This window comes from Culex pipiens, chromosome 2 (genome assembly GCF_016801865.2).
Source record: "Culex pipiens pallens isolate TS chromosome 2, TS_CPP_V2, whole genome shotgun sequence".
In the NCBI taxonomy this organism is placed as follows: domain Eukaryota; kingdom Metazoa; phylum Arthropoda; class Insecta; order Diptera; family Culicidae; genus Culex; species Culex pipiens.
Genome location: NC_068938.1, coordinates 32,648,218 through 32,675,786, shown reverse-complemented (window position 1 = coordinate 32,675,786; position 27,569 = coordinate 32,648,218). Strand labels below are relative to the sequence as shown.

Sequence of the window (27,569 nt, the reverse complement as noted above, 5' to 3'; positions counted from 1 at the left end):
TTGACTCCTCCCATCGACACCCCATTCATTATCACCCGACAGTTCCCCCCTCAGATTCGCTTTTTGTTACCCTGGGAAACTTTTGTTTCGCATTGATTTTCAGATTTAATTAAAGATTAACTCGGAGTTCGGTTTGATGAAAGGATTTTCTCCTACCTCCCCCCAAGCTTACCAAAAGTTGCAACCAGTCCCAGTGATTATACGCAAATTTCGCAGCACCCGAAACAGGCAAGGGACGCTCTTAAAAGCTACCACTAAGCTCTAGTCTTTATGCTTTACGACGAGCTGGGGAGAGACAATGATTTTGCGAATATTTCTTTTTCTTTGGCGAAATGGGGTCGTTCATCAGCAGATGTTTGAAGTCCGATAAATGAGTTGACAGTTTGTTGGGGCCAAACTCGTCTTAAAGTTCAGAAAAAATGAAGATGAAGAGAAAAAAAACGCTGGAAAATAACCCCATTCCTAGAAAGCGGGGGACTTTCTGCAAACTAAAACAGTAAAGCAGTCCAGCGCGGTGGATGATGGAGAAAAGTCGAGAAAAACATATTAATCCGCTTATCTGACCAACTTGAAGGACGAAGGAATTTATTGTTTTCTTCTCACTGTTGAACATTAAACCAGACCGCACCTCACTAAGAATGCAAAGTCAACTCTTTAAAAGCAAACTGATAAAAAAAAGTGAGTTTAATCCGACGTTGGCCAACTGTTGAGTTGCGTTTAGTTTTTGGGCAGCTTTGCCGGTGCCGGTGCCGGTGTCGGTTTGACCAGGTTCTGTTGAGGCAGCTGCTGGCAGGTGCAGGTTGATGGGATGAAGTAATCTGGAAGAAGGGTGAAAAGTTGATATTTAATAGAATTTTTTGTAGATAGATAAACAGAATTAGTGGAAATATAAAATGAAATGATAAATGATATATATGAAATTTGTGTAATTTTCCGATCTTTTCGAAAACAATATTCTATTTTATTTTAAATCAGGACTAACCTTTCAAAAGGATGAAAAATTGAATGTTTGACCCTTTTGAAATGTTAATCTTGATTTAAAAAAATGAAAATATTGTTTTCGAAAAGATCGGAAAATTCCACAAATTTGTCATATTTCAACATTGAAAATCGGACCATTCGTTGCTGAGATATCGACATTAGAAAAAGGTGGGATGTTTGGATGAGACTTAGCAAACATCAATTTTCCTGTTTTTAAATCTTTGCATGGCAATATCTCAGCAACTAAAGGTCGTATCAACAAAGTTCAAAACTCCCAGTACCGAAAAGGACCTAGTAAAAATAATTTTATGAAAAAAAAAGTTCAAAACGGCAAAATATAGAGAATTTTCTCAGCTTTTCAAAATTATATTTTTTCACTAATTGCATTAATTAAAAAAAATCAATAACGGCGACTAATTTCAAAAAAGTTACATAAAATTGCCTATAACTTGAAAACGTTGCACTTTATCCAAATTTAACTGCAAATTAGATTTTACATCGAAAAATGAAGTTGAAAATTTTTTGCGACCCGTATTTCGATTTTTTGAAAAAATCAGTATTGATTTAAAAATGTATAACTCACTCATAGATTTTTGGCACAGTCTGGAAATTTCTGAAAAGTTGGCATTTGATGTCCCCTAAAAGATATCAGAAAAAAAATGAAAGCAGTGTTTTTTTGCAAATAAAATTTTAGTCACAAAAAATGAAATTTAAAATCACCAAAAAAAATTTACCGTGCATAATTTTTTTAGTGTAGTCCTAATCCATTGCCGAAGACACCAAATCGATAAAAAATTGCTTTAAAAGACACAGATTTTTGAATTTTCATACATCATTTTTGTATGGACAGCTGCTTTGTATGGAAAATTTCTTGGACAAACTAATGATCCAAAATGGCTTTCTTGGGCATACAAAAGGCGCCAAAAGGCACGTATTGAAAAAAAAATCGATTTTCAAATCTCATTTTTGGCTATGTTTTAAACAACAAAAACATATGTTAAAGTACTTTTCGATTGCAAATTTTATTTTATTTCGAAAAATAAAGACAACATATTTTTTCTACTTTTCAACGTTTTTCAATTGAATTTTGTTCAACTTGTGCCATAGCTCAAAAGATGGTTTTTTTGTCATCTAAATAACATACCCAAAAATGAGATCTTTCAAAAAAAAATATGATTTGCAATCCATTTTTGTGTGTGAAAAGTTGAATTTAACCTTAACCTGATAAAAAGTTGTAAACTAACAGGCGCTCGTCGCAAAAAAAAACAATGAAATTACAAATTATAAATTAAAAAATATATTTTTTAAAGTGTAACTATTATTTACTGAGAAGTCCTACACAATACCTACAACTTTGCCAAAGACACCAAATCGGTCAGAAAATTAAGTTGCCGTATTCTTATTAAGCTGCTCCAGAAGATTCTCTACAACTTTCCCGACGCAATTGCATTGTTCTCAAAAAATCAATTTTGTATCATTGGATGGTCCAAACAACTTTCAATAAAAAAAAATTACAGTTGCCCATACAAAAATGGTATTTAAAAAATCAAAAACTTTTATCTTAGGAAGGAACTTTCTGATCAATTTGGTATCTTCAGCAATGTTGTAGGTAATGGTAAGTGAAACGAAGTTGACTTTATAGCTGTCGGCCACTATTGCTAGAACCAATCACTAGTGTCTTCCTTTTTTATCTACAAGGACTTCGCCGCCCTGGGCTCCTATGTGTTTGAGTACGGCACGGAGCGACGGCGCCGGATACCCATATTTACACAAAGAATTTTAGAGCGCCCGCCGCGGGATTCGAACCAGCAACCTCTGGATTGTGAGTCCAGTGCGCGGTCCGATTGATCCACACGGGCGGGACGAGTTAATGGTAAGTACAAGTCTGTAAAAAATAGATACACTGTAAAAAAAACTTTCGAGCTATTTTACATTACTTTTCCACAAAAACGGAAATTTGCCAAAAATAAATACTGCCGAAAATAGGACTTTTATCGATGCACATCAACCAGCGCCAAATGCATCGAATGCAATGCATTTTTTTTTTTGTATCTGCAAAACTACGGGAGCTATCGGTGTTATTTTTTATTCATCTCCTGAAGTATTATCTACTAACGGATTTACAGTAAGTTATGACTATGATTACATTCAAATTATTTCAGGATTGGGTCCGTAAAAGTAACAATTTTGGAAGAAGAATACATCAACCTCCGCGGTTGCGTGCACCCTTCAAAAAATAAGTTTTTTTCCCTGGACTATGACCAAGACTATTAGAGAAAACACATTTTTGCCCAGAGTCATTTTTTATGGTGGCAGGCAAAATCAACTTTGACAAATATTTTCCGAAAAATAATTAAATACAAAATTCAAAAAATTAACCCATCAAAATGAAAAAAAATAACTTTGAAAAATTATCAAGATTACTCCCATAATAAACTATAGAACCCCTGTCTTGCCTCGTTCATAAATAAATTATCAAAGGCCATGAAGGCAAAACACTCTTTATGAGAGATGCAAAATGTTCCTACTCATCTCTTGATTGTATTTTAGATCGCTTGATTGATAGCATCCGCCCAGATGTATTTATATTCGTTTTAATTACACTATTTGCAGCAAGACTTCAACCAAATCGATTTTTTTTGTGGTGATGTTCCAAAGAAGTGGACAGTTTTTGAAAAGAAGAAAATTAATTTGATCAACTACCAAATGTTGTACACGTAGTTCAGTTTATAATATTCGAAAAATCCATCAAATCCCCATTTCTACTCACTGTTCAGATACGCCTTCCGCGGGTCGGTCCGAATCTTCTTGCCGTCGGTTTTCTTTCCGGTCACAACAAAGTTGATGTGATCCCCGAGGGCAAAGCGCGGCTCGTTCAAGTCCAGCGCGTAGCACCCGTCGCGCTCGCTCAGCTTCTCAACGTTGAAATCCAGTTTCTGGGGAACCTTTTGCTGCTTCGCGGGCAGGAAATTGGCATTCTTCAGCGCCTGAAGGCCAACCTCCGCGGTTGAGGGTGCTTTCGGGAGGTACGCAGCCGAGGTGGCACCCTCGTGGAACACAAACAGCGGCCGGTAATCGGTGATTTTGTCGGACGCCTTCCCGCAGTAGCCGGGCCCGGGTGGGCTCTTGCAGACGCAAGATGCGGGGATTACGTAATCTGTTTTTGTTGGGTTGGGGTGAAACGAACAAATAAAATCAACATAAGCAAAGTTCAGTGAAGCTCGATAAGACGATTTATGCCTTGGAGCGATAATAAAAAGTGAGAAGGATTACCGGTGAATTCCGCTGTCCGCGTTGGAGCAACCTTGACCTCGGGCTTTCCGGTGTATTTGGACATCGTAATGTACTTCAGAACATCCCTCGGTCCAACGGGGAGCGCAGTGCTCTTGATCTTGAAGCACCCGTCCTCGACCTGGGTCGCGTTCACACACAGGTCACAGTGAAGATCTTTCTTGCGCATATCTTGATTCTTGTAGATTTTGATACCGAACATCTCCTGGTTGGCCCGCTTTTGATAGTAGATCTCGATGGCCTGCCCTTCGACGACCTGGAAGAAGGGCCGCGAAAGATCACTCGAGTGCTTGAACGCATCTTGGCAGATTCCGGCCAGCGAGCCAGTTACACAGCACAGAGAGATCAACAGAAACAGCTTCATCGCTTTAAAAACACAACCACTCGAGAGGAGATCACGCGATCAACTGAACTCTCTGTGGGGAAGAGTGTGCTCAAGTCTTGTTATAGATCTTGAGAGAGGGTAAACATCGTCAGAGGTCATTCTCTATCTAGAATAAATAATAAACAGCGATCAATCGTTGAGGGGGATTTCGAAGAACCACGTCTATTTCATCATTACAAATAACAAAAAATCACACTTTAAAATAAACAATTACAATCTTCAATAGCTATTCTCCGTCAGATCGTAGTCCACAATATGCTTCAACTCGTTATCTCTAACATGGTACAAAATCCGCTGCTTGTCCGCGTAGCTGCCCATCTCAAACACAACGCCCTGTCCAACTCCGGGATTGGCCGGAATCACCCGAACAATCCCCTCACCCAGACTCTGCAGCTCAGCGCTGATCCCGACGTACGATCGCACAAAGTTCATCAGATCTCCGTCCCCATTAGCGGCAAACGGAGCCTGTCGCAGTAGAACCAGCTGGTTGGAGACCTTCGGCGAGCAGCTACCTCCCTTCATGTGCTCAACAATGTCCTCCAAGATCACGATCTCCCGGTAAGGATCCTGGATCGCGCGATCCGTTTTGGCTTCCGCCTTCGAAGTTTGACACTGCTCCGGATCGATGCCACACTCGCTGATCATGTCCTCGCGGTATTCCTTGCGAATCTTGTCCGGATCGGTGGCTTCAGTGGTCGTAAAACCAACTCGTGGAGATTGGCCGGCCTTACGCGTGAAGATCGCCTCGCGCCCAGTGCGCTTGTCCGAATCGTCGTTGATTCGAATATCGATGTCCTCGATGTTGGATGTGCCACAATCGCACTGGGTGACGATCGATTCTGCAGGAAGAGAGGTTAGACTGATCCTCTAATGATCATGACGGCAATACCAACCTGTAACCACCAAAGTCTGCAAGCCCGAACGCGTAAATTGACCACCCCGACCAATCCAAGCATAGTAGCTCAAGGTGTCCCCCTTCTTGACCAGCACGTCCTGATTATCGATGAACAACTTCCCGTACGTAACCTCCGTGGTATTGGCACAAAGGTCGCAATACGCGCCCGTCTCCCTCGAATCCTTATTCACGTACAGCTCGATCCCAAACGAGGTTATCTCCGGCTGTTGAACGATCCAAACCTCAAGCCCTTGCGGCTCGTGCACGATAAAGTTGACCTGCGGACGTGATGGATCGGGACTCTTGGGATCCGGTCGAGGCTCGTCAGGCTTCGGCTCGCGATGGTCATGGTGACCGTGATGTCCGTCCGGTCGCCATCCTGGATCTCTGCGATCACCCCAGTGTCCGTGACCCCATGGTCTTCTGCCGTGTCCTCCGTGATAGCCACCACCGCCGTGGCCACCATGTCCACCTGGTCCATGGCAAGCCACCCAGCTGATCGTTACCAAACAGAGGAGTAAGATCTTGAGCGTCATTTTGGTTTTCTGGACACTTGACAAAGATTCCAATGGAGATTAACTGGCACAATCAAGTCTTGGTGGGAAGATCGAGAACAATACCTTCAAAACTCTATTGTTCTGTTCAATTGGGATTTCTCAACTCCAATCTAGATCGAGAGAGGATAACTGTTATACGAAAACTTTTTATTGCATCTTCTAATGTCTACACGGCAGATCGTAGTCCACCACCTGGGCCATATTGTTCAGCCGCGCGTGGTACAGAACCTTCTGCTTGTCCACGTAGCTTCCCATTTCAAACGCAACCGTGCTTTCACCACGTCGCCCCTTACCCGGACTGACTCGTCGAATACCGTTCGTGAGCTCCTGCAACTCTTCGCTAACCGCCAGCGACGATTGGACAAAGTTCTTCAAGTCTGCAGCGCTGCTCGTTTTGAAAGGAGCCTGCTTCAACAGTAGCTGGTTGGTCCGAGAACTGCTCGAGCCACAGCCAACCTTCATTTGATCGATGATCGCGGCCAAAATCTGCGCCTCCCGCTGCCAGTTCATGGACGGTTCCGAGAGACGCTCTACGCGGCTTCCCGGACGGCACAGGTTCGTCACCGGGTCGAGATCGCACTCGAACGGGGTGTCCTCGTGGGAAAACAACTCGTTCTGGTGGGCTTTGGCGATTTCTTCGAATCCAAAGCCGGGATCGGTTGAATCCTCGGTAACTGGACTCGATGGAACCGGAGTGCTTCTGCCCGAGAAACGCAGATCAATGTCTGGGTTGTTGGAGGATCCTTCGCAGTTGCACTTGTTGATGATGGAATCTGAAATCGAAACTTAAGTGTTCTGTCCGCGTTGCCCAAGTCTCAACAAATCCCTTACCAGTAACCCACATCTTCTTCATACGATGCCGGGTAACGTTCGATCCCTCTCCGGTCAGCACGATATAAGACAAAACGTCCCCATTCTTGATCACAACCTGCGTATCTTCAATAATGAACTTCCCGTACGTGACCGTCGTAGTATTCTGGCAAACGTCGCACTGACTTCCTTCCGCAGGTTCCCTGTTCACGTACAGCTCGATCCCGAACATGGTCACGTTGGGATTCTTCTGGATAGCCGAAACCTCCAACCCCTCCGGAACCTTAACCTCAAAGTTCACGTGCGGACAACCATGGCCCCGGTGATGCCGGTGATGTCCATGGTGACCGTGGTGGCCACCGCCACCGTGCTGATTCCAGCCTCCGTACGATCCGTGATTTCGATGTCCAAATACGACGCCAACCGAGAGGAGGCATCCAAGCAAGATTATCAACTTGACTTCCATTTTGCTGTGCGATCGAACTCAATTACAGACTGTTACTACTGATCTAGCCGCGAATAAGTGGCTTTATATTGTAGACTTGGACCGAAACGATGAGCTTCTTATCTCTCGTTGGGTTTTTCCGCAAACTTTATTGATTCATGTGAACGTATTTGAGACAGAAGTGCGAGGTTCGAACCTTGAATCCAAAAAAATATTTGTTTTAAACTTTCTGTTAAAAGAAATCAAGATAAAGAAAGTTGTTAGGCAAACTTAAAATGATGCAATATTTTTTTAAGTAAAACTGATATGCCAATTAGAAAACTGACGTGGTGACTAATTATTGTTGATGAAATTGGAGTAAACAATTCCTTGAATTTCCTAACGAGATGCAATCAGCCAATTATTGTAAGAGCTATGCAAAACAAACACGTTATAATTTCTATGGCAGACATGTTCCTTTTTGTAAATCCCCCTTTTTATTCGTTATCAGTTCCTAGAACAAGAATTTTGTGAACATTTTTGATATATATTTACAAACAAATAGACTTTACTCTCGTTCAGAATCAATCAATGAACAATTTACCGGTCAATTTGAGTGATCAGAAACTCATGAAATTTTCCTTTTTTTCAGAAATAGTGTGTCCATTTTTGAAAAAAAAAAATACATTCAAAAAGCTGAGAAAATTCTTTACGATATGGCCTTGCAAAGAATGAAAATTCGCAAAAATGAGTGGGTTTAGATTCCACCCAATTGAACCTCTATTTTTAATCGATAATATCTTCCAAACCATTGAGCGATTTGAAATGTTAAAAAAAAATCTTTATCATGTTAAAAAGTGAAACATGTGTGAAATTCTACCAACTTCTATACAAAAATATTTCCCGATTTTTTAAATCACGACTTACATTCTGAACGGCTTAAATCGGCCCAATTGAAATGTAAGTCGCAATTTTTCAATCTGAAAATATTTTTTTCACGGGGTCGAGAAAATTTCACACTTCAAGATTGCATCGATTGAAAGTTGAGGGTTTATTGAGTAGAACTTTTAAAACACGCATTTTTCTGTCATTTTCATTCCTTGCAGAGCCATATCTCACAAAGCAAATGTCGGATCAATAATGTCCAAAAAAAAATCATATTGTAGAGTATTTCCTCAGCTTCTACAACTTTTTTTTTAATATGGACAAGGATAGACTTTATTTGAAAAAAATAATAAAAAGAGACAATTTTGTTGAATAGTTTAACCTGCACATTATCAACATTTTATAACGGAATTTTTCGATTTTCAATTCGGATCTGTAGTCCAAAAATTCCAAAAAATATGAACATTTGAGTTAAAGAAAATAAAAAGAATTGTTGAAAAGAAAAACAACTTTAAATAGTATACAAAACAGCTTTTTTTAAATCAAAATAATATTTTGATGCCCTGACAATTTCATACTAAATTAATCAGAAGCCAGTGTACGATTAATTATACATTGAACTTTAATAATAATTTTGTCTCCAACTCCAATCTCCAACAACTTCATAAATTTTTCATTAAAATATGTTGAAAAAAATAACAGTGAAGCATTTGAAAGTGCCAAACCAATTGAACCAGTGTATGTCTTTTTTTTTGCGAATTCTGAAAATAAAAAGCTCATTTGAATTTGGAATCTGATCCTTTGACATACTCAACTACCAATTTGGCGAACATTCATCGTCAGAAGCGAAACCCTGCATTATTTATTCGATTCCGCTGAAGCACTCCCAGTTTCAGCAGAATAATTACAACACTTTTTTACTCGCACTGTGATTGTTTGACTTTCGGAGTTTCGGGACTCGAGCTTCCACTCGTGTAGCTGGCCTGAACATTATTTGGTGTATAATCACGAACTTTTATTTTTTTCAAACAGAAACTTTCCACTTTTTGCACCCCCAGGCTGGCTCACGTGGACTCTAGGTTGACGAGTATCACAAAAAAAATCCTCGGATAAAAACTAATTTAAAATTCCATCAAGCAAATCTCTGGCCTGGCAAAAGCCCGCACCCTTCGGCCAAAAACTGAAAAGATCAACAAACCAGGCTGAGACTTTTGTTTTCCAGCTCAGCACCACGTGGCTGCTTGCCGAAAAGCACGTGTATGTCACCGGATTTACCTTTTCAATACAACTCTCCCAGTCCAGGTGTTACGTGAGGGAAAGAAGAGCAAGAGCAAACTTGGCCAAAATCAGTGAAGTAGATACAAATTTGTGAATATAAAATGCATAAATAATGAACACTCTTTGTTTGCTCTCCCAGCTTGCATCGCACGTCACGTTCAGCAGCAACAGAAGCTTCGGATTCTGCTGGGTTGTGGAACATGTTCAACCTAACTCCCCTAGAGTTCACCGGGAGTCGAGAAACGGTGGGGATGCTCGAGGTTTTGAAGGAAATAATTTTAGAACCCTTATATTCACTTGAGTGGCAGTGCTTGGCCGAATGGTTACGCTGTCCGCTTTGTAAGCGGATGATTCTGGGTTCGATTCCCATCTGGTCCAACCTTCCATCGGATGAGGAAGTAAAATGTCGGTCCCGGCCTTGGTTGTTGTTAGGCTGTTAAGTCATTCCAGGTGTAGGAGTCGTCTCCATGCCATAAGTACAAACAACACACCAAACCAAGCCTACTGCGGTGGAATCGCTGGCGGCGGTTGGACTCGCAATCCAAAGGTCGTCAGTTCAAACACTGAGGTGGAAAGTTCCTTGGAGTAGAAAGAGGTTTGGGTGCTCTCCCCATTCAAGCCTTCGGACTCCTAGGTTCGAGCAGAAACTTGCAATAGAGACCACAAAAGACCCGGGGGTCGTTAATGTGGATGGCTTGATTTTTTTTTTTTTTTTATATATTCACTTGAATAATCAATTTTTTACTTAATTTGGGCATATCTCTAAAACTTAACAATGTTTATTTCTTTGTTTTTTTTTATTTGGGCAAAACATTGGATAAACGTTTACAGCTCAACCAGTGTCATTTTCCAGCTCAACTCTAAAACATTACGCAAAAACTATTTGGAAAGTTAAACTTCTAAAAATCGAATCTTCGGATAATCAAAGCTTCGGATTAACGAGACTAAACAAAAACAAAAACAAAAACAAAAACAAAAACAAAAACAAAAACAAAAACAAAAACAAAAACAAAAACAAAAACAAAAACAAAAACAAAAACAAAAACAAAAACAAAAACAAAAACAAAAACAAAAACAAAAACAAAAACAAAAACAAAAACAAAAACAAAAACAAAAACAAAAACAAAAACAAAAACAAAAACAAAAACAAAAACAAAAACAAAAACAAAAACAAAAACAAAAACAAAAACAAAAACAAAAACAAAAACAAAAACAAAAACAAAAACAAAACCAAAACCAAAACCAAAACCAAAACCAAAACCAAAACCAAAACCAAAACCAAAACCAAAACCAAAACCAAAACCAAAACCAAAACCAAAACCAAAACCAAAACCAAAACCAAAACCAAAACCAAAACCAAAACCAAAACCAAAACCAAAACCAAAACCAAAACCAAAACCAAAACCAAAACCAAAACCAAAACCAAAACCAAAACCAAAACCAAAACCAAAACCAAAACCAAAACCAAAACCAAAACCAAAACCAAAACCAAAACCAAAACCAAAACCAAAACCAAAACCAAAACCAAAACCAAAACCAAAACCAAAACCAAAACCAAAACCAAAACCAAAACCAAAACCAAAACCAAAACCAAAACCAAAACCAAAACCAAAACCAAAACCAAAACCAAAACCAAAACCAAAACCAAAACCAAAACCAAAACCAAAACCAAAACCAAAACCAAAACCAAAACCAAAACCAAAACCAAAACCAAAACCAAAACCAAAACCAAAACCAAAACCAAAACCAAAACCAAAACCAAAACCAAAACCAAAACCAAAACCAAAACCAAAACCAAAACCAAAACCAAAACCAAAACCAAAACCAAAACCAAAACCAAAACCAAAACCAAAACCAAAACCAAAACCAAAACCAAAACCAAAACCAAAACCAAAACCAAAACCAAAACCAAAACCAAAACCAAAACCAAAACCAAAACCAAAACCAAAACCAAAACCAAAACCAAAACCAAAACCAAAACCAAAACCAAAACCAAAACCAAAACCAAAACCAAAACCAAAACCAAAACCAAAACCAAAACCAAAACCAAAACCAAAACCAAAACCAAAACCAAAACCAAAACCAAAACCAAAACCAAAACCAAAACCAAAACCAAAACCAAAACCAAAACCAAAACCAAAACCAAAACCAAAACCAAAACCAAAACCAAAACCAAAACCAAAACCAAAACCAAAACCAAAACCAAAACCAAAACCAAAACCAAAACCAAAACCAAAACCAAAACCAAAACCAAAACCAAAACCAAAACCAAAACCAAAACCAAAACCAAAACCAAAACCAAAACCAAAACCAAAACCAAAACCAAAACCAAAACCAAAACCAAAACCAAAACCAAAAGCAAAACCAAAACCAAAACCAAAACCAAAACCAAAACCAAAACCAAAACCAAAACCAAAACCAAAACCAAAACCAAAACCAAAACCAAAACCAAAACCAAAACCAAAACCAAAACCAAAAACAAAAACAAAAACTTGGTCCCTGATCACTAGGCCGTCCCAAAAAAATGAAAAGTTATCAAATCTTCGGTGCTCACCCCTAGAATGATAGATTAGGATGTCAGGAACAATGTTTTCATGCAACAAAAAATTTCCAAAAATGGTTTACAACTCGCGCGCGGAGCTTGAATGAAAAAAGTGCATTTTCCGAGGATTTTTCAAAAATGCGCGTAGCAATCATACTAAAGTTATTCAAATTTGGTCGCCTTGAGCTTCAAGTTATAGTTTAATGTCCCCTGAACAAATTCCTATACAGACATAGTCCATAAAAGCTTGTGTTTGGGCATGGCAGGGCGTTTTAGGGAGAAAAATTTGTATTTTTTTGCCAAAAATATTCAAAAATCACACCCCAAAACGAGCCAAAAAAATTTGCAGCCAAAACTAATGCATTCAGCTTATAGAAAATTTTACGGAGATTATTTTGTTTTTTTTTTTTAACATTCAATTTATATCCACGCAAAGCCGAGGTATTTGCATTTTAGTGAACAAAAAGTGACGAATTTTCAAAATTCTTGGTATATAAGCGTTTTTAGCATAAAACATTGGATCCTATGATTACAAACGGGAAAGCATATATTTTTGATATTTTTATTTTGCTCGCTCAAAAACGATATTTTTTAATAACATTTCATGAAAAAACATCAGATTTGCTCACAATGTGACGTAAACGACATATTTATAAGTACTGCTCTGTGCTCTTCTCGATATGAACAAATAAAGCTCTAATGGGTAACTTTTTTTGAAAAAATAAGTTTTTTATAAATAAATTTGTTTCATTCGAATGTACATACAAAAAAAAATCACGTTCACAGCTTGGAGATATGAACTTTAATAAAATTAATTTTGATTTATGATTATTTGTCGTTTACGTCACAATGTGAAAAAATCTCCTTTTTTTTCATGAAATCTTATTAAAAAATATCGTTTTCAACTGAGCAAACTAAAAATATCAAAAATATATGCCTTCCCGTTTGTAATCATAGTAGCCAATGTTTTATGCTAAAAACGCTTATATACCAAGAATTTTGAAAATTCGTCACTTTTTGTTCACTAAAATGCAAATATCTCGGCTTTGCGTGGACATAAATTGAATGTTAAAAAAGCAAAATGATCTCCGTAAAATTTCCTATAAGCTGAATGCATTAGTTTTGGTTGCAAAATTTGTTGGCTCGTTTTGGTGTGTGATTTTTGAAATTTTTTGGCTAAAAATATATTTTTTTCTCCCAAAAACGCCCTACTATGCCCAAACACAAGCTTTTATGGACTATGTCTGTACAGGAATTTGTTCAAGAGACATTAAACTATAACTTGAAGCTCAAGGCGACCAAATTTGAATGACTTTAGTATGATTGTTACGCGCATTTTTGAAAAATACTCGGAAAATGCACTTTTTTCATTCAAGCTCCGCGCGCGAGTTGTAAACCATTTTTGGGATTTTTTTGTTGTATGAAAACATTGTTCCTGACATCCTAATCTATCATTTTAGGGGTGAGCACCAAAGATTTGACAACTTTTCATTTTTTTGGGACGGCCTACTGATCACGAGTCCGAGCTCCATTTTTCGACAGGGTTCCGAGCTCCATGACAGGGTTTTTTTAGGCAGCCTGAAATTGTGATGATTTGGAAATTTGGTGTCAAATGGACTTTAATGTAAAATTGGACGCCTGATTTGATAGCGCACTCAAAAGTCCGAGAAAAAGTATTTTTCATCGAAAGATATACAAAAATAGTTTTAAATCCTCCGATTTCGTGTGAGTTGGCGGAGGATTACCCAATTCCGAAATGTTATTCTAAAATCCAAATCTCGGGTGAGTTTTCAAAAAGCCGTAAGAGCCACCGTGACCTCCGACACTAATATTCGTTTTTCTCCAAATTGTAGCAAAATTTCATTTATTTTTAATTTGGGGCACTTGAAAGACGTGTAAATGAACAATAAGCATTATTGTTTTTTTTTTCGTAAGTAGGTCGAATACCGATGCAAAAAAGGCTTTGTTTACCATTGGCTCTTATGTCTTTTCGAAAACTAATTCGAGAAATATTCTACAATACTTATTCTATTTTTTTTAATTCGGAAATTTGATAAAATTTGAAATTTGAATCCGTGTTGCAGAAAGTTTAAAAGAAATCAACAAAACATTCAGTATAAAAACAAGACCAACCCTACATCATGATTCATCTAATCTACTAGTCACCTGCACCCTTCGAGATGAACAGCTCATCCTAAGCTTGATGGTAAGAGGAGAACGTCATACGAAAGGAACTCTCCTTCAAGGATGGTGAGGGAAAAAAACTAAAACAAACTGCGGTAAAATCAAGTCACGTAATATTTGAAACGAGTTTGCACTTAATTTAAATTTAAACTAGCTGAAAGTTAATTCTGTTCAACACATGTCTAGAGCTTTCCTCAGAGATTCGGACTAGGCCCTGGAATAAACAGCACTTCGTCGTAGTCCACCACTCCCAGTTGATCTCGCCCCAACTCGAGAATTTTTAGTTTGTCCAGCACACTCTGCATCTTGCAGCCAACTCCTTCCTGCAGTACAAACACCGACTCAACGCGGTCCACCAACGGCCTCAGCAGGTCAACCGAGTAGAGGCGCGCCCTGACGAACCGTTTCGGATCACCAACCAGGGCGGGGGCATTCGGAAGTGGAAAGAACAGATGGTCCGAGGGTTGCTCCGGCAGATCACAGCTGTCCAGCATGTTGCGGATGTACTGCTCGAGGAAGTTAACGGTGGCTCGATGGCCGGAAGGGTCACACTGGAACGCGCAAATGTTCTCGGCTTGGTTGAGGAATTGGTCTGGAAAATCGTAGATTTAAATTTCGACCTCCGAAAAGTTACTCAATTTACTCACTATCGACGACGATCGTCTTCCACGGGTACCACTTGGTTCCGGAGACTTTGTCCTTCACCGTTCGATACCTGATGGTGTCGCCCAGCTTCACCGCGATCGTATCGTCCTGGATTAGGAACTTGCCGTCGATCGGCGCGGTCACATTCCTGCACAAGTCACACTTCCCCTGCAGGTCATCCGATGTTGGATTAACGTACAGCTCAACGCCAAACCCAAAGTGATGGGGCTTGTACTTGGTCCAAACCTGGATGCCCTGCGGTTTCAGCAGTTCGATGTTCACCTTGGCGGATCGGGAAAACATGTTCCAATCGGGAAGAACTGGGTCATTGTCCTGACTTTGGGAGAACGATGGAAGTAGAGCGAAACTAATTAGAAGCATCGCCGAACGCAGAATTCGGATGGAACGAGCAGTGCTTCGAGGCATGAGCATCTTGCTGAACTGATTGGAGCGAACTGCCTGATTGGAGCGCGAGCGCAAACATCGTGAATGGTGTTTTTTTTCGGTTTGAAAAATTAAATATATAAATGTCCAACAACTGGTGTTTGGCTACCCATCGTGGCTATGAAGAGTGGGCAAATTTTGGGTTTTTTCAATTGGGCTAAACTCTTATCTATATATATAAAAAAATTCGACGGGTTTGTTCGAACGCGAATCAGTTCAATACGGAGCGTCGGATAGAGGTGCTCTTTGTTGCGTTGGATTCGTATAAGCCCAAGGAAGGTTCTTACGCCAAAAAGTTACAACTTTGGCCACTCTGGAACCGAATCCGAAAATTCAGCAGATTGTATGGGAAAAATTACGTAAAACCAAATTTAGATCACAGGAGGCAGAAAAAGCAAAAAAGTTAAAAACGTCAACAAACGAAAAGGCAGAACGAAGTTTGTCGGGTAAGGCTTGTTTTTAATAAAAACAAAGAAATATAACAACATAGCAAAAAGCCTTTACATTTATCTAAACTGGCTTACCAAGTTTTGCAACGAGTTGAATATATCATTTGTTTAAAATTCCGAAAAACAACCTTTACAGCAGGGCCGTAGCAAGGATTTTTGTTCGGGGGGGGCTTGGGTGCAAAAATTCAAGGAGTATAAAAATCAGCAAATCATTTATACCATCACTTGGTTTGTGGTATAATTATTGAGATGAATTGTAAAATTGTAATGTAATGTATGCAAAAAAGTTTTCGAAGATTTTCATATTAAGTTTTCAATGTCTTTATTGAAGAAACTCCTACGTCATTTTTTTTCTCTTTATTTTAACAGCTAGTTTGTGTTAAAGGAGTAGAGAAAGTGTTTTTTTTTTTACATTTTCTTGAATTGTTTAATTGTAATCCAATTTCGTGATAAACGTCGCTAAATTTAAAATATACTTAACTTGAATCAAATTTTTGAAAGCAAAACAATTTTTTTTATAGAAATATTGATTTATCTAACCATAAGTATTATGTTTTCTGTATTTTATACTGAGAGAAATTTTAAACCGTCTGGATTTACATTTTCAGTTGGCCTACACGCCAATGTTGTTGAAAATAAATGCTTCAGTGGCCAAAATGCCTCAAAAAGTGACATTTTTGAAAATATCTTTTTTTACGGGTTAAATCCCATTTAAAATTGAAGAGCGGAGCGCCAGCTCCTGTTACGTCCAATCAAGCTCATATTTTGGATTTGGGCTTAGTATGCCCACCGGAACAAACCCTTAAATGCCCGCAAAAAAGTCATTTTTGTTACATCCTAATATGTAACCATTTTTAAATGCATATCTTGACTTTTTTTTGATAAGGTCCTATAAACAAAAATAAACATTGAGTGTATCCCGCTTACTCCGATGGACTTTGACATAAGGTGTGAAAGGGATACACTCAATGTTTACATTTGTTTATAGGACCTTATCAAAAAAAAGTCAAGATATGTAACCGTTAAAATTTTCCTCGATTGCATCAAACATTAAAACGATTCATGTTTAACTTTAATATTCCGACTAAACGCCATATTTAAATTCATTACTCATTGTATTCTGAAAATTGGTCCAGAATTTGAGCAAAAATAAAATTTTAAAACATGACAAAAAATTTTTTCTAAAGATAATTTTTTAATAAAATTTAAATCTATCGTTGCAGTGCTGCTTATCTTCGAAATTTAAAAAAAATTAAATTAAAAATAAAATTTTCTGATCGAATAAACGGTTAAATTTAAACCAAAGAGTATCAAAAAGACATTATTAAAGATATCCAGAGTCAAAATATTTAAAAGTCTATGAATTCATAGAAATCATTCATTTTTTATCGATAAAAAAAATAAATCCACAGTAAGCTTTAAAGTGCATATTTCGTTAAAACACAAAAATTAACATTATCCAATTTATTGAAAATAGTGTACAAACTGTTTAACAAGTATTTCAATGAAAATGATATAACAGCAACATCAAGCAAAACTTTTATTGTTCTTATCGTGTAAAGACTCAGAACCATTGGAGATTGATCTATTAGTTCCTGAGACACATCTTCTCGAAATAAAATAAAATGTACGATAAAAATTGTAAATGCGAACACGATTAACAAATTAAAATCTTCAATTCACTTATTTATTTATTTTGAAATAACTATCAAAACTATATTATTTTTAAAATAAGTTTTGATAACCAATATGATTTTACAAGATAAAGGGGAAAAATAATGTAAATTGGCTGTGGTGGTTCTAGAAAAGACTCTCTGAATATTTCTAAGCAAAACAAAAAAACACACAAATGAAATCCTTTTTTTCTATTTCTGGGATCTAATCATGTTTAATAATTTAGGATTGTAACCATTTATTAAAATCGATGTTTGTTCAAGCAATATCTTGACTCTGGGAACAAAATCCTGCACATTTTATGGTTTTGAAATTTTATATTTACGAAACCTTGCTAAATTAAAAATAAAGAAAACTTTATGTAAGAATTCATAAATCGATTAGTTTTATCCTGTAAATCTAATCTTAGTCTGCACTAGAATTCAAACATACCAATATTCGAAGCATCAAAAAATTAAGATTATTAAAAAATAATTTATTGAAATGATTGAATATTATTTTTTGAATATCTTTATTTAAAAATGATAAAAAATGTTTTTTATAATTTAAGGATTATTTTAGTTGTAATTATTTTATATTTTTTTATGTTTTTGATTTTGTTTCATTTTTGGAATTTCTGATTTTTTTTTTAATTATCATGTGTAATTATTATCTTAAATTTTTGTTCTAAAAGTAAAGAATACTTTATGTAAGAATTCTTAAATCAATTACATTTTTCCTGTAAATCAAATCTTAGTCTGAATTTTGCTACAAGAACTATATTTTACATTCAAACGAAAATTTTAAAAAATGTCCTGTAGTACGGAGACTCTTAAAACTCCATACAAAAAAATCTCAAGAAACGGTCAAGAAAAGGTTTACGAAAAGACTTCTCTTAAGCGGTACGCAGCTGAAAAGGAACAGAAACAAAAAGCGTCGTTTGATATTTCTTCGGGTGCAATATGTGTTGATGAGATTTTGATTTGTTTATTTGGATGCGACTGAAAATAACGTTTGAAAATAATGTATTCGCTTAAATAATATTGAAGAATTGCCTCATGAAGCTGACTATCAAAACGCTGAATCTTAAAATGCTGAAATAAGGGAAAAGCCATTACAATAATCACTTAATTTTCTGGTAAAAATAAATAAATTTAGGAATACTAGAATTCAAACATAAAAATATTTAAAGCATCCAAAAATTGAGATTGAAAAAACATAATTTATTGGATTTTGAATAACTTATTTTTTTTTTTTTTTTTTTAGTTTAGGATTTCTTAAGTATTAATTATTTTATTAATTTTTCAGTTTTAGATTTTTTAATTTTTGGAATTTCAGATTTTTTGATATTATGTTTTTATTATTTTTATTTTTGATTTCTGGCATTTCTTTGTCTTATACCTAAAAATCTGAAATCAAAAATTATGAAAATTTAGAAATTTGAAAGTGTAAAATTTTTAAATCTTTATTTAGCCGTTGCGAATATTATTTTGAAGTTTATGTCACTAAACTCTGACCAAAGTCAAGAGGGTTAAAAATCAAAACTACAAGCTATGGTTTTATTATTTTAAAAGTGTTGTTTTGCATCATTAGTTTTCAAAATATCTAGCTGATGGCGAAATGCTTTTTTCGTGAAAAAAAACTTTCCGCGGTTCCGCAACATGTTACAAAAATTCTAAATATTTTTAAACGAGCCCAAACATGTCGTATATGATTATCAAAGCAGGAAAAACATTTCAAATTTGTTTTCCGAACCGACCTGGTCGCTGGTCCTAAAAAGACTTAATCGAAATAAGTTATTTCCATTAAAATTGTGAAGCTATTTTTTTTTTTAATATTTTATTTGCTCTCTGTTTTTTGGTCCATTTTGAAAAGGTGGCAACATAAACTTTGGAAAATATTTACAATTGATATTCAGAAATAAGAAATTATAAAAAAATAATAAAGAAATTTTAAAATTTTTAAAATGCAAATTCTAATCTGTAAAATCCAAGAAATAGAAATTAAATAGTTTGAAAATGAATTATTGATCAGAAATTATACAATTTGAAATAGTAGTTTATGCAACAAGTTGCAAAAAGAGGATTTTTTCAGCACGAGTCGTACATTTATCCAACGAGGTTCACCGAGTTGGATAAATACGAAGAGTGCTGAAAAAATCAAGTTTTGCAACGAGTTCCATACAACATTTTTTGCAATTCCGAAAAACACTCATTGAGTGAAATTTTAAGTCAAATTTTCATGTATTTTGTCAATAAATCGTTTAAATCAAAAAAATGTTGAAAAGTGTTACTTTTCGAAACAAGTGCTGAAAAGTTCAACTTTTCAGCACCCATTTCTGTGCTGAAAAGTAGAACTTTTCAGCATTTATTTTGAAAAGTGTTGCTATTCGATTCTGTTATTATTGGTACAGAAAAGTAGGCTATTTCATCGTTCAAGAATGACAGGAAAAGTAAGTAGTTTCACGACGGAATTGCAAAAATGATATTTAATTAATTTAATTTCAGAGTTTTTGAATCCAAGCTTAAATTTTTTTAACGTTTTGAATATTTTTATCATTTTATTTCTTCCTTTAAAAATCGCAAGCTCATGCACAAAGTGAAAATTAGTTGATAATAAGGATTCACTTAGTTGATCTTCCGATTTTTGATATATTAAATAAAAATTGGAGATTGGCCACGGTGGAAACTAAAAAATGTGACCAAAAGAAAGCATTTTGGACGAGTGGATTCGGAAAAAAGGTTTACGAAAAAGTAATTAAAAAAAATACACACAGATATTTCTCAAGCATTTTTCTCTAAGGTCTCAGATATGTAACTAACCATATTCTTAAAACCACAACGATAAAATTAGAAATGTATTTCTGATAATTCACTCAAATGTTTTTCATATTAAATGCTTTCGTTTTTGAAAACAAAATCTAAATATTTTTGAGAAATTATGATAAATTTTGAAAAATGTAGAAAAAAACATTTGTTAACAGTTTAAAGGTTTTAATGCACATAAAGGAGGGCTATTAATTTTACAGTCCAAATTCGACTAGCTGAAGCCTCGATTATCCAAAGTTTCGATTATCCGAAGTTCGAAGGACTTCGGATAACCGAATCAGGAACAAATGAAATCGGCATGTTTTATTTGCTTGTTTTTAACATCAAATTCGGCATCTTTTTTTTTTTAATGGTCCAATACACCAAATTTTCAGTTTTTGCTTTTTGGGTGTTTTTTAATACCCATGACGGTTTCAAAAGCACCCAAAAAGCAAAAACTAGAAATTTGGTTTATTAGACCTTTAAAAAAACACCAGAAATATTTCTTGACCTCCATTTTGGCCGCCACATTGAATCCAAAAATTCTAAATTATTTTATGGTTCTTCAGGGGTCATACTTAAGTTCTACAATCAAAAATAAGACAACAAGATCTAAGAATTTTTGCTGTCCCTATTCAGACTGTAGTCCCGATTCGCCCCAGATGACGGTAATTATTTCTATGTAGCCCCTTAGAGCAGTCCGCTCGGAAATTGCTATTTTCGAAGGTTAATAACTTTTTAGCAAAAAAACCCAAAAAAATAAGGTGTCTTCGGGAAAGTTTTTCCAAATTTAAAGAAGATATAAGTTCTGAAAATTGGTAAGAACTGGATAGTTATTGCGCCTTCCATTGGTCAAGAACTGAAACAGTTGCTTTTTTCCATACAATTTGACGATTTTGCCCAAACTTGGTGGTCAGTGGTCAGAAAATGCTCAAATTTTGGAACTTAGGCTAGTGATGCGTAAATCTTTGATTTCAGGGGATAGCCCCAAGTAAGCCCAGATTTGGACCATCCTAACCAATGTAATGCTAAAACTACAAGATAAATGAGATGTTACTGAATGGAACAATGTTCAAATCTGCAGCTCAATTTTTAAATATTGGATCCATAATCTACAAAAATTGAGCCCGGCAATGGACAGGCAAATTACTTAGTTTGATCAATCTATTCTTGATTCTCTATCTTGCAAATTATTTCTGGGAAGAGAACACACAATCATTGATTTGAGATTTTTTAAAGTAGTTCAATTTTAAAAAAAATTGGAAAAAATTTCGGGGGGGGGCTGCAGCCCGGAAGCCCCCCCCCTGGCTACGGGCCTGCTTTACAGGGTGGCCACTAGGGTGGTCCAAATCCGGGCCTCTCCCTGAAATCAAAAGTTGGCCCATAACTAGGCTAAATTTCAAATTTGAGCTCATTCTGACCTGGGTGCTGAAAAGATAGATTGCGTAACGTAGATTTCCAGAAAAAAAAAGTGGTTTGTGGATGGTCCCTTTTACCAAATCGGCTCAAAATTTTGGTGAAGACTCATTAAACCAGTCCCGTGTGCATGACAAAAGTCGTATTTTCTAAATAAAAAAAAAATCTTTCTTTAATTTAAAAAATCGTCAGTTTTTGATTTTTATATTTTTATTTATTTTTTCAAAGCAACATTTCAAAATCGGGCTCCGTTATACACACGGGATATGGCATGATAGTGACTTTGTAGAACTTTGTTGCACTCTAAAAAAGAACCCTGCAAAGTTAGTAAAAACACAAAAAATTTAAATGAAAAATTTTGTTCTAAATGAAAAAATGACCCTTCTGGGTTTATTAAGATTTGAAAAGTACATTAAATTTCCCATCAAATAACGTGTTTCAATTTTTTTTTAACAGTTGAGTAACGGAAAATGGCAGAGTTTCAGAAACTTTTTTAGTGTTTTTTTCGATGAAAAATACGTTTTTTCGGAATTTTGAGTATGCCATCAAATCGGGAGGCCAATTTTACATAAAAGTATTTTTACATCAAATTTCTATCTCATCACCGTTTCAGGCTGCAAAATATTGAAAAATACCTCCTTTTCGCATGTTCAAAAATGAAAGGGGTTGTACCACCCCTCCGTCACGAGATATCAAAAAATGGACCTCGGATTCATGATCAAGGACAAAAGTTTCCCCTTAGGACAAAATTTCACGCAAATCGAAGAGGGGTCTGGGGAACTTTTCCCGATGTCGTGTGAGTTGGTAGAGAATTACCCAAATGTAGTTAGTTTCAAAGTATAAATAATCAAAATGTTCACAAAATACTAAATTTTTTTCCAAAATACTCAAATTTTCAAAATTTGCTATATGGGTATCACACGAATCAAAAATTTGTATGGTTTTCACTTTATTAGAGTTTATTATTTTTTTAATACAAGCAATTTCACAAAATACCGTATTTTTTCGAAAGAACTAAAATTTCCAAAACTTGCAATATGGGTATTAAACGAAGCGAAATTTTGTACGCGTTTTCATTGTATTAGAGATTTTTCTGTTAAAAACTAAAATTATCACAAAAAAACGTATTTTTTCGAAAATTTTAAAATTTAGCATACACATTTCTTTAAAAATTTGAGTATTTTCGAAAAAAACGGTATTTTGTGGAAATTTTAGTATTTTTCAAATTAAAAAACTCTAATAAAAAGTGAAAAAGTTTACAAAATATCGCTTCGTTTGATAGGCATATTGTAAATTTGAGTATTTTCGAAAAAATACGATCTTTTGTGATTTTTTTTAATATTTAGACGATAATATTATCGACGGTAATTTTATCGATTAACAACCTTGCTTTTAACATCAAATTTGAGTTCTGCGACCCCGTTTTAGTCAAACTTTATTGTTAAATTACAAATGCATTTTCTCAGTATTAAATCACCGCCATCTTGGATTAAACAATTCTAAATCACTTTAGAGTAGTTTAGGGGAAGGTTGGGCTAGACGACCACATGGGGCAAGAGGAACAATCGTTCGTACGGCCGTAATTTTTACAATTTTGATTATTTCCAGTATGAGGAATTGTTGCTAGCAATGCAATTAGCTGATTCTACTAACACATAACCGCCAAAACGACGTAAACTCCACGGGGCATAAGATTTAATGAAGTTTTTTTTCAAAACCTTTGTTTTCTTATAATATTTGGAAAGTACAAAATAAGGCTTAGGGTTCGTTTTGAGGCTAATTTTATCAAAATGCTATTTTTCCTAGATCAGTAGTGTCCCTACCAATGACTTGCACCTATTATAAAGTATGATTTAACTTTTGGTTATTTTTGTTGAGAGCTTTTAAAAAATCTTGTTCAGGTGGGGCAAGTGTACCATATGGATTTTTAATATGGAAAAAAATACGAATTGCTGCAACAACATATTTTATTGGGAATGAATATATAAAAGTACTTAAAAACTGATAAACAATTGTTTAAAAAATTCCCTACAAAATATAGTGATATTATAAAAATTTGCTTTCATCATCTAAGTAAAAATGTTTTTTTTGTAAAAACGATCAAATTTTTTGTAAAATATTATTATTTAATCTTAAAATGAAAGAAACGTTTCAAATACATTCCAATCTGATTTATCTAAGTGATAACAGTTCAATTGTTAGCAAATCAAAATGTTGTTTCATGCTTTGTTCCTCTTGCCCCAAAGGGTTGTTCGTCTTGCCCCACTAGTTGAGAAGAACGTACGGAAAATCAAAATTTTTAAAATCAATTTTTTACATTAAAATACAGGATTTTTTTTAAAACTTGTCCTATCAAAGTCTTTGTCAAGACCTGGAATAAGATGATTATGAAAAAATCCGACAATTTTTTTTACGTTTTGATGGGTTATAACGAGCATTTCCTTAGCTTGTTACACTTGCCCTACTTTCCCCTAGAGGTCATACTCAAGCTTGACAATCAAAAATGAGACAAAGAAAAAAAAAATGTAAATCCGAAGTGAATTTTTTCCAATGCCTTCCGATAATCGAGTCAGGACTACATTTTAAACTTTTTCGAAAGTTTTTAAATCTGTTTTTTTTTTAGTTTTTTAGGCCAATGCAAATATTTGTTGAAGTTTATGGCCGCTTGAAACGGTGGGACATTCCAAACATCTTTTTACACTTTAGCTCCCATCCACCCCGGGATTCAAACTGACGACCTTTGGATTGTGGGACCAACTGCCGACAAGCGACTCCACCTGAAAATTTATTAATTCTAAAAAAATGCCCTGGATAAATGTGGTTAGTTGTTGTTTTTGACGATTATCTGCTTTTTAGGTAGGCTACAGCCCAGTTATCGAGCGCCCAGTTTAAAAAAAGTAGCCCGGTTTAACAAGAATTTGTGAGATGGAAATCGTATTCCTTATTGATTTCGAAGAAAGTATTCGAATCAAAACTTGGTGTTCATTTTCATAGTTTTATGATTTGATCTTTATTAATCTAAAATCACCTCAAGAAGTCTCCGAGAACCTAACGTCCAACTTATCGACCGTGGTAAACCCATCATAATCCAAAATATCACTTCCGGTGTGACTCAACTCCAGAATCTTCAACTTGTCGACGATCGACTTGACCTGGAAAGCGATCCCGTCGGCGTAGTCCTCCGCCGTAGTAACAGCAGCGGCGTACGGCTTAAGAGCCGGATTTCCGGCGAAGTAGGCCTTAACACGCTCCAGAAGATCACTCGGCCCGGTTGGGGTTTCCACCTGCAGGAACAGATAGTTGGAGACGATTCCTTCGGCACACCTGTTGGAGAGGTTCGTTATGATGCGCTCGAGGAGTTCAATTTCAGCGGTGGGATTTGCGGGATCGTGGACGATGGACGTCTGGGTTGGAGTTCCCGTACATGCACAGCGGCCTTGCGGCTTGATGATGTATTCTAATGGGCGAAATCACGTATTTTAGAGTAACCTAAATTCCGTCAAATCTTATCAGCTACTCTCACCACTAACAACAATCTTCCTCGGCTTGTGTCGCTGAACCGTTTTGCCGTTATCGGTGATCGCGACATACTCCAGCACGTCGCCCTTCTTCACGATCACGGTGTCATCCTGGATGAAGAACTTGCCGTGGGTGACCTCGGTCGTGTTCCGGCACACGTTACAAACCACTCCGGCCGCGGACCGTTCCGTCCCCGTCGGGTTGATGTACAACTCCACGCCGAATCCCTTCGTGTCCGGCTTGCGGGCCGTCCAAACGCGCAGCCCTTTGGGATGTAGCACTTCGAACTCGACCCGGCACACGCTGTGACCCTTGTTGGCACTGCTGCGGAACCAGTCCAAGAATCCCGCGTTGGCGAACCCGCCGCAGACCAGGATCGTCGCCGCCACCACCAGTACGATTCGCGCCATTTTGAAACTCACGATCAACGCTGCTCCGAATGGCGAACGCAACTGACGCTCGATCGACGAGGATCGGTATTTATTATTTTTGTTTTAAATATTTTGTCTTTTTTTCTTGTTTTGCCGTTGGCGAAGGTTATCGACGTCGTCTTCGTACGAGGCTCTACCTTCACTGTCGAGGTCGGAATGGGCGAGCGAGCGCTGCTGCCGGCTCAAATGAGATGCGAAGATCGCAGATCGGCGCGGCAAAGCAATAGGGTATTTCCCCAATTAAACGATTGAGTCACCAGACAAAGATGGGAACTGCAAACAGGAAAGTGCCTGCGCATAGCACATTAGCACAAGTTGTGACGGTTGACTACCCTCTAAACTTGTTTGGTGTGAAGTCTAAGATCAGATCGGGTTTGATCCGCAGCGAGAATTTAGTTGATCATCTCACTTTGGTGCTACATTAGCTGATTTTTGTGTTGTTCAGTTGACCATTAAGAGTTGAATCAAATTGATGATTTTCACAAAAATACACAGATTTTTAGAATTTTATATCATGGGAATTGAAAAATTTAGGAATTTAAAAGTTTAAGAATTTAGGAATTTTGAAATTTAAATTTAGGGATTAAGGAATTTTGTAATTTAAGAATTTTTGAGTTTTGAAAATTTGGAATTTATGAATTTCGGAATTTAAGAATTTAGAAATTAAGAATTTTAGTCTTTCAGGAATTTTTGAATTCTGGAGATTAGGTTTTAGGAATTCAGGAATTCTGGAATTATGAATTCAGGAATTTCGGAATTAGGAAATTTATACATTTAAGAATTTTGGAATCTAGAAATTTTGTAATTTAGAACATTTAGAATTTAGAAAAAAGGGGATTTAGCAGCTTAATAATTTAGGAATTTGGGAATAAAAGAAAAAGGGAATTTAGCAATTCAAGAATTTAGGAATCAGGAAATTTTGGAATTTATAACATTTTTGGAATTTTAACATTTTTAAATTTTTTAATTTTGTTATTCAAGAATCAAGGAATTTAGGAAATTATGAATTTAGGAATTTCGCAATTTTGGAATGTAGGAATCCAAGAATCTAGAAATTTAAGAATTCAGAAAACATTTTTTTTAATTTTAGGTGTTTGAAATTTTGGAACTTTCGAATTTAGAATTTTGTAAATTTGTAATTTAGGAATGTAAAAATTTAGAAATTTCGGTATTTAGGAATTAAGGAATTTAGAAGTTTAGAAATTTTGAAATTAAAGAATTTTGGAATTCAAGAATTTTGTAATTTAAAAAATTAAGCATTTCAAAATTTGGAATTTCAGAGATTAGGTTTTAGGAATTCAGTAATTCTGGAATGAAAGAATTCAGGAATTTTGATATTAGGAAATTTACACATTAAAGAATTTTGTACCTAATCTAGAAATTTTGTAATTTTTAACATTAAGAATGTTGGATTTTTGAAATATTGGAATTATAGAATTTAAGAATTTTGGAATTTAAAATTTAGGAATTCAGGAATTTAGTAATTTAGGAAAAAGGAAATTTAGAAAATTAAGAAAATAGGAATATGGGAATTTAGGTATTTAGGAATTCGAGAATTTGGAAATTTAGAAATTAAAAAAGGATTTTTTGAATTTTAAACATTTTGAATTTGAAATTTTGGAATCTAAGAAATTAGGAATTAAGAAATTTAGAAATTATAAAATTTAAGATATTAAAATTTTGGAACTTCAATAATCAAGAATTTAGGAATTTAGGAAATTAGGAATTTAGGAATTTCGGAATTTTGGTTCCTACATTTAGAAATTTAAGAATTCAGTAAACACTTTTTTTTTATTTTAGACCTTTGAAATTTATAAATTTTCAAATTTGTAATTTACAATTTTGGAATTTTTAAATTTAGGAATTTTGTTATTTAGGAATTTAGAAATTTAGTAATTTCGGTATTAAGTAATTAAAGATTTTAAAATTAAGAAATTTTGGAGTATAGGAATTAAGAAATTTTAATTTAGGAA

The 27,569-nt window shown here is 35.8% G+C and overlaps 5 protein-coding genes across 5 annotated transcripts; all 5 read right to left on the bottom strand.

Moving 5' to 3' along the window:
* Positions 1 to 550: 550 nt before the first annotated feature.
* LOC120423105 (uncharacterized) lies at positions 551 to 4,695 on the bottom strand. Its single transcript, XM_039586784.2, has 3 exons — positions 4,255 to 4,695; positions 3,752 to 4,138; positions 551 to 818 (listed from the first exon to the last, which is right to left on the bottom strand). Exons 1-3 carry the CDS (start codon positions 4,634 to 4,636, stop codon positions 718 to 720), a joined length of 870 nt encoding a protein of 289 aa, XP_039442718.1. The 5' UTR covers positions 4,637 to 4,695; the 3' UTR covers positions 551 to 717.
* A 91-nt stretch (positions 4,696 to 4,786) lies between these two features.
* LOC120423103 (uncharacterized) lies at positions 4,787 to 6,236 on the bottom strand. The gene is made up of 2 exons (XM_039586781.2): positions 5,551 to 6,236; positions 4,787 to 5,496 (listed from the first exon to the last, which is right to left on the bottom strand). The coding sequence occupies exons 1-2, from the start codon at positions 6,086 to 6,088 to the stop codon at positions 4,877 to 4,879; spliced, it is 1,158 nt and encodes a 385-aa protein (XP_039442715.1). The 5' UTR covers positions 6,089 to 6,236; the 3' UTR covers positions 4,787 to 4,876.
* A 3-nt stretch (positions 6,237 to 6,239) lies between these two features.
* LOC120423104 (uncharacterized) lies at positions 6,240 to 7,410 on the bottom strand. Its single transcript, XM_039586783.1, has 2 exons — positions 6,941 to 7,410; positions 6,240 to 6,882 (listed from the first exon to the last, which is right to left on the bottom strand). Exons 1-2 carry the CDS (start codon positions 7,383 to 7,385, stop codon positions 6,269 to 6,271), a joined length of 1,059 nt encoding a protein of 352 aa, XP_039442717.1. The 5' UTR covers positions 7,386 to 7,410; the 3' UTR covers positions 6,240 to 6,268.
* A 6,913-nt stretch (positions 7,411 to 14,323) lies between these two features.
* On the bottom strand, positions 14,324 to 15,367 carry LOC120423113 (uncharacterized). Its single transcript, XM_039586791.2, has 2 exons — positions 14,880 to 15,367; positions 14,324 to 14,824 (listed from the first exon to the last, which is right to left on the bottom strand). The coding sequence occupies exons 1-2, from the start codon at positions 15,307 to 15,309 to the stop codon at positions 14,427 to 14,429; spliced, it is 828 nt and encodes a 275-aa protein (XP_039442725.1). The 5' UTR covers positions 15,310 to 15,367; the 3' UTR covers positions 14,324 to 14,426.
* A 9,300-nt stretch (positions 15,368 to 24,667) lies between these two features.
* Positions 24,668 to 25,742, bottom strand: LOC120423102 (uncharacterized). Its single transcript, XM_039586780.2, has 2 exons — positions 25,170 to 25,742; positions 24,668 to 25,103 (listed from the first exon to the last, which is right to left on the bottom strand). The coding sequence occupies exons 1-2, from the start codon at positions 25,573 to 25,575 to the stop codon at positions 24,676 to 24,678; spliced, it is 834 nt and encodes a 277-aa protein (XP_039442714.1). The 5' UTR covers positions 25,576 to 25,742; the 3' UTR covers positions 24,668 to 24,675.
* Positions 25,743 to 27,569: the final 1,827 nt, after the last annotated feature.

Excerpts from the sequence above, each read along its gene's own strand:
- LOC120423102 (XM_039586780.2), bottom strand. The coding sequence starts at position 25,575 with ATGGCGCGAATCGTACTGGTGGTGGCGGCGACGATCCTGGTCTGCGGC. Across the intron at positions 25,104-25,169 it reads GAGGAAGATTGTTGTTAGTG|AATACATCATCAAGCCGCAA; the intron begins GTGAGAGTAGCT and ends TTCGCCCATTAG.
- LOC120423104 (XM_039586783.1), bottom strand. The coding sequence starts at position 7,385 with ATGGAAGTCAAGTTGATAATCTTGCTTGGATGCCTCCTCTCGGTTGGC. Across the intron at positions 6,883-6,940 it reads GAAGAAGATGTGGGTTACTG|ATTCCATCATCAACAAGTGC; the intron begins GTAAGGGATTTG and ends TTTCGATTTCAG.
- LOC120423103 (XM_039586781.2), bottom strand. The coding sequence starts at position 6,088 with ATGACGCTCAAGATCTTACTCCTCTGTTTGGTAACGATCAGCTGGGTG. Across the intron at positions 5,497-5,550 it reads GCAGACTTTGGTGGTTACAG|AATCGATCGTCACCCAGTGC; the intron begins GTTGGTATTGCC and ends CTCTTCCTGCAG.
- LOC120423105 (XM_039586784.2), bottom strand. The coding sequence starts at position 4,636 with ATGAAGCTGTTTCTGTTGATCTCTCTGTGCTGTGTAACTGGCTCGCTG. Across the intron at positions 4,139-4,254 it reads GCGGACAGCGGAATTCACCG|ATTACGTAATCCCCGCATCT; the intron begins GTAATCCTTCTC and ends CAACAAAAACAG. Across the intron at positions 819-3,751 it reads GCGGAAGGCGTATCTGAACA|ATTACTTCATCCCATCAACC; the intron begins GTGAGTAGAAAT and ends CCCTTCTTCCAG.
- LOC120423113 (XM_039586791.2), bottom strand. The coding sequence starts at position 15,309 with ATGCTCATGCCTCGAAGCACTGCTCGTTCCATCCGAATTCTGCGTTCG. Across the intron at positions 14,825-14,879 it reads GAAGACGATCGTCGTCGATA|ACCAATTCCTCAACCAAGCC; the intron begins GTGAGTAAATTG and ends ACGATTTTCCAG.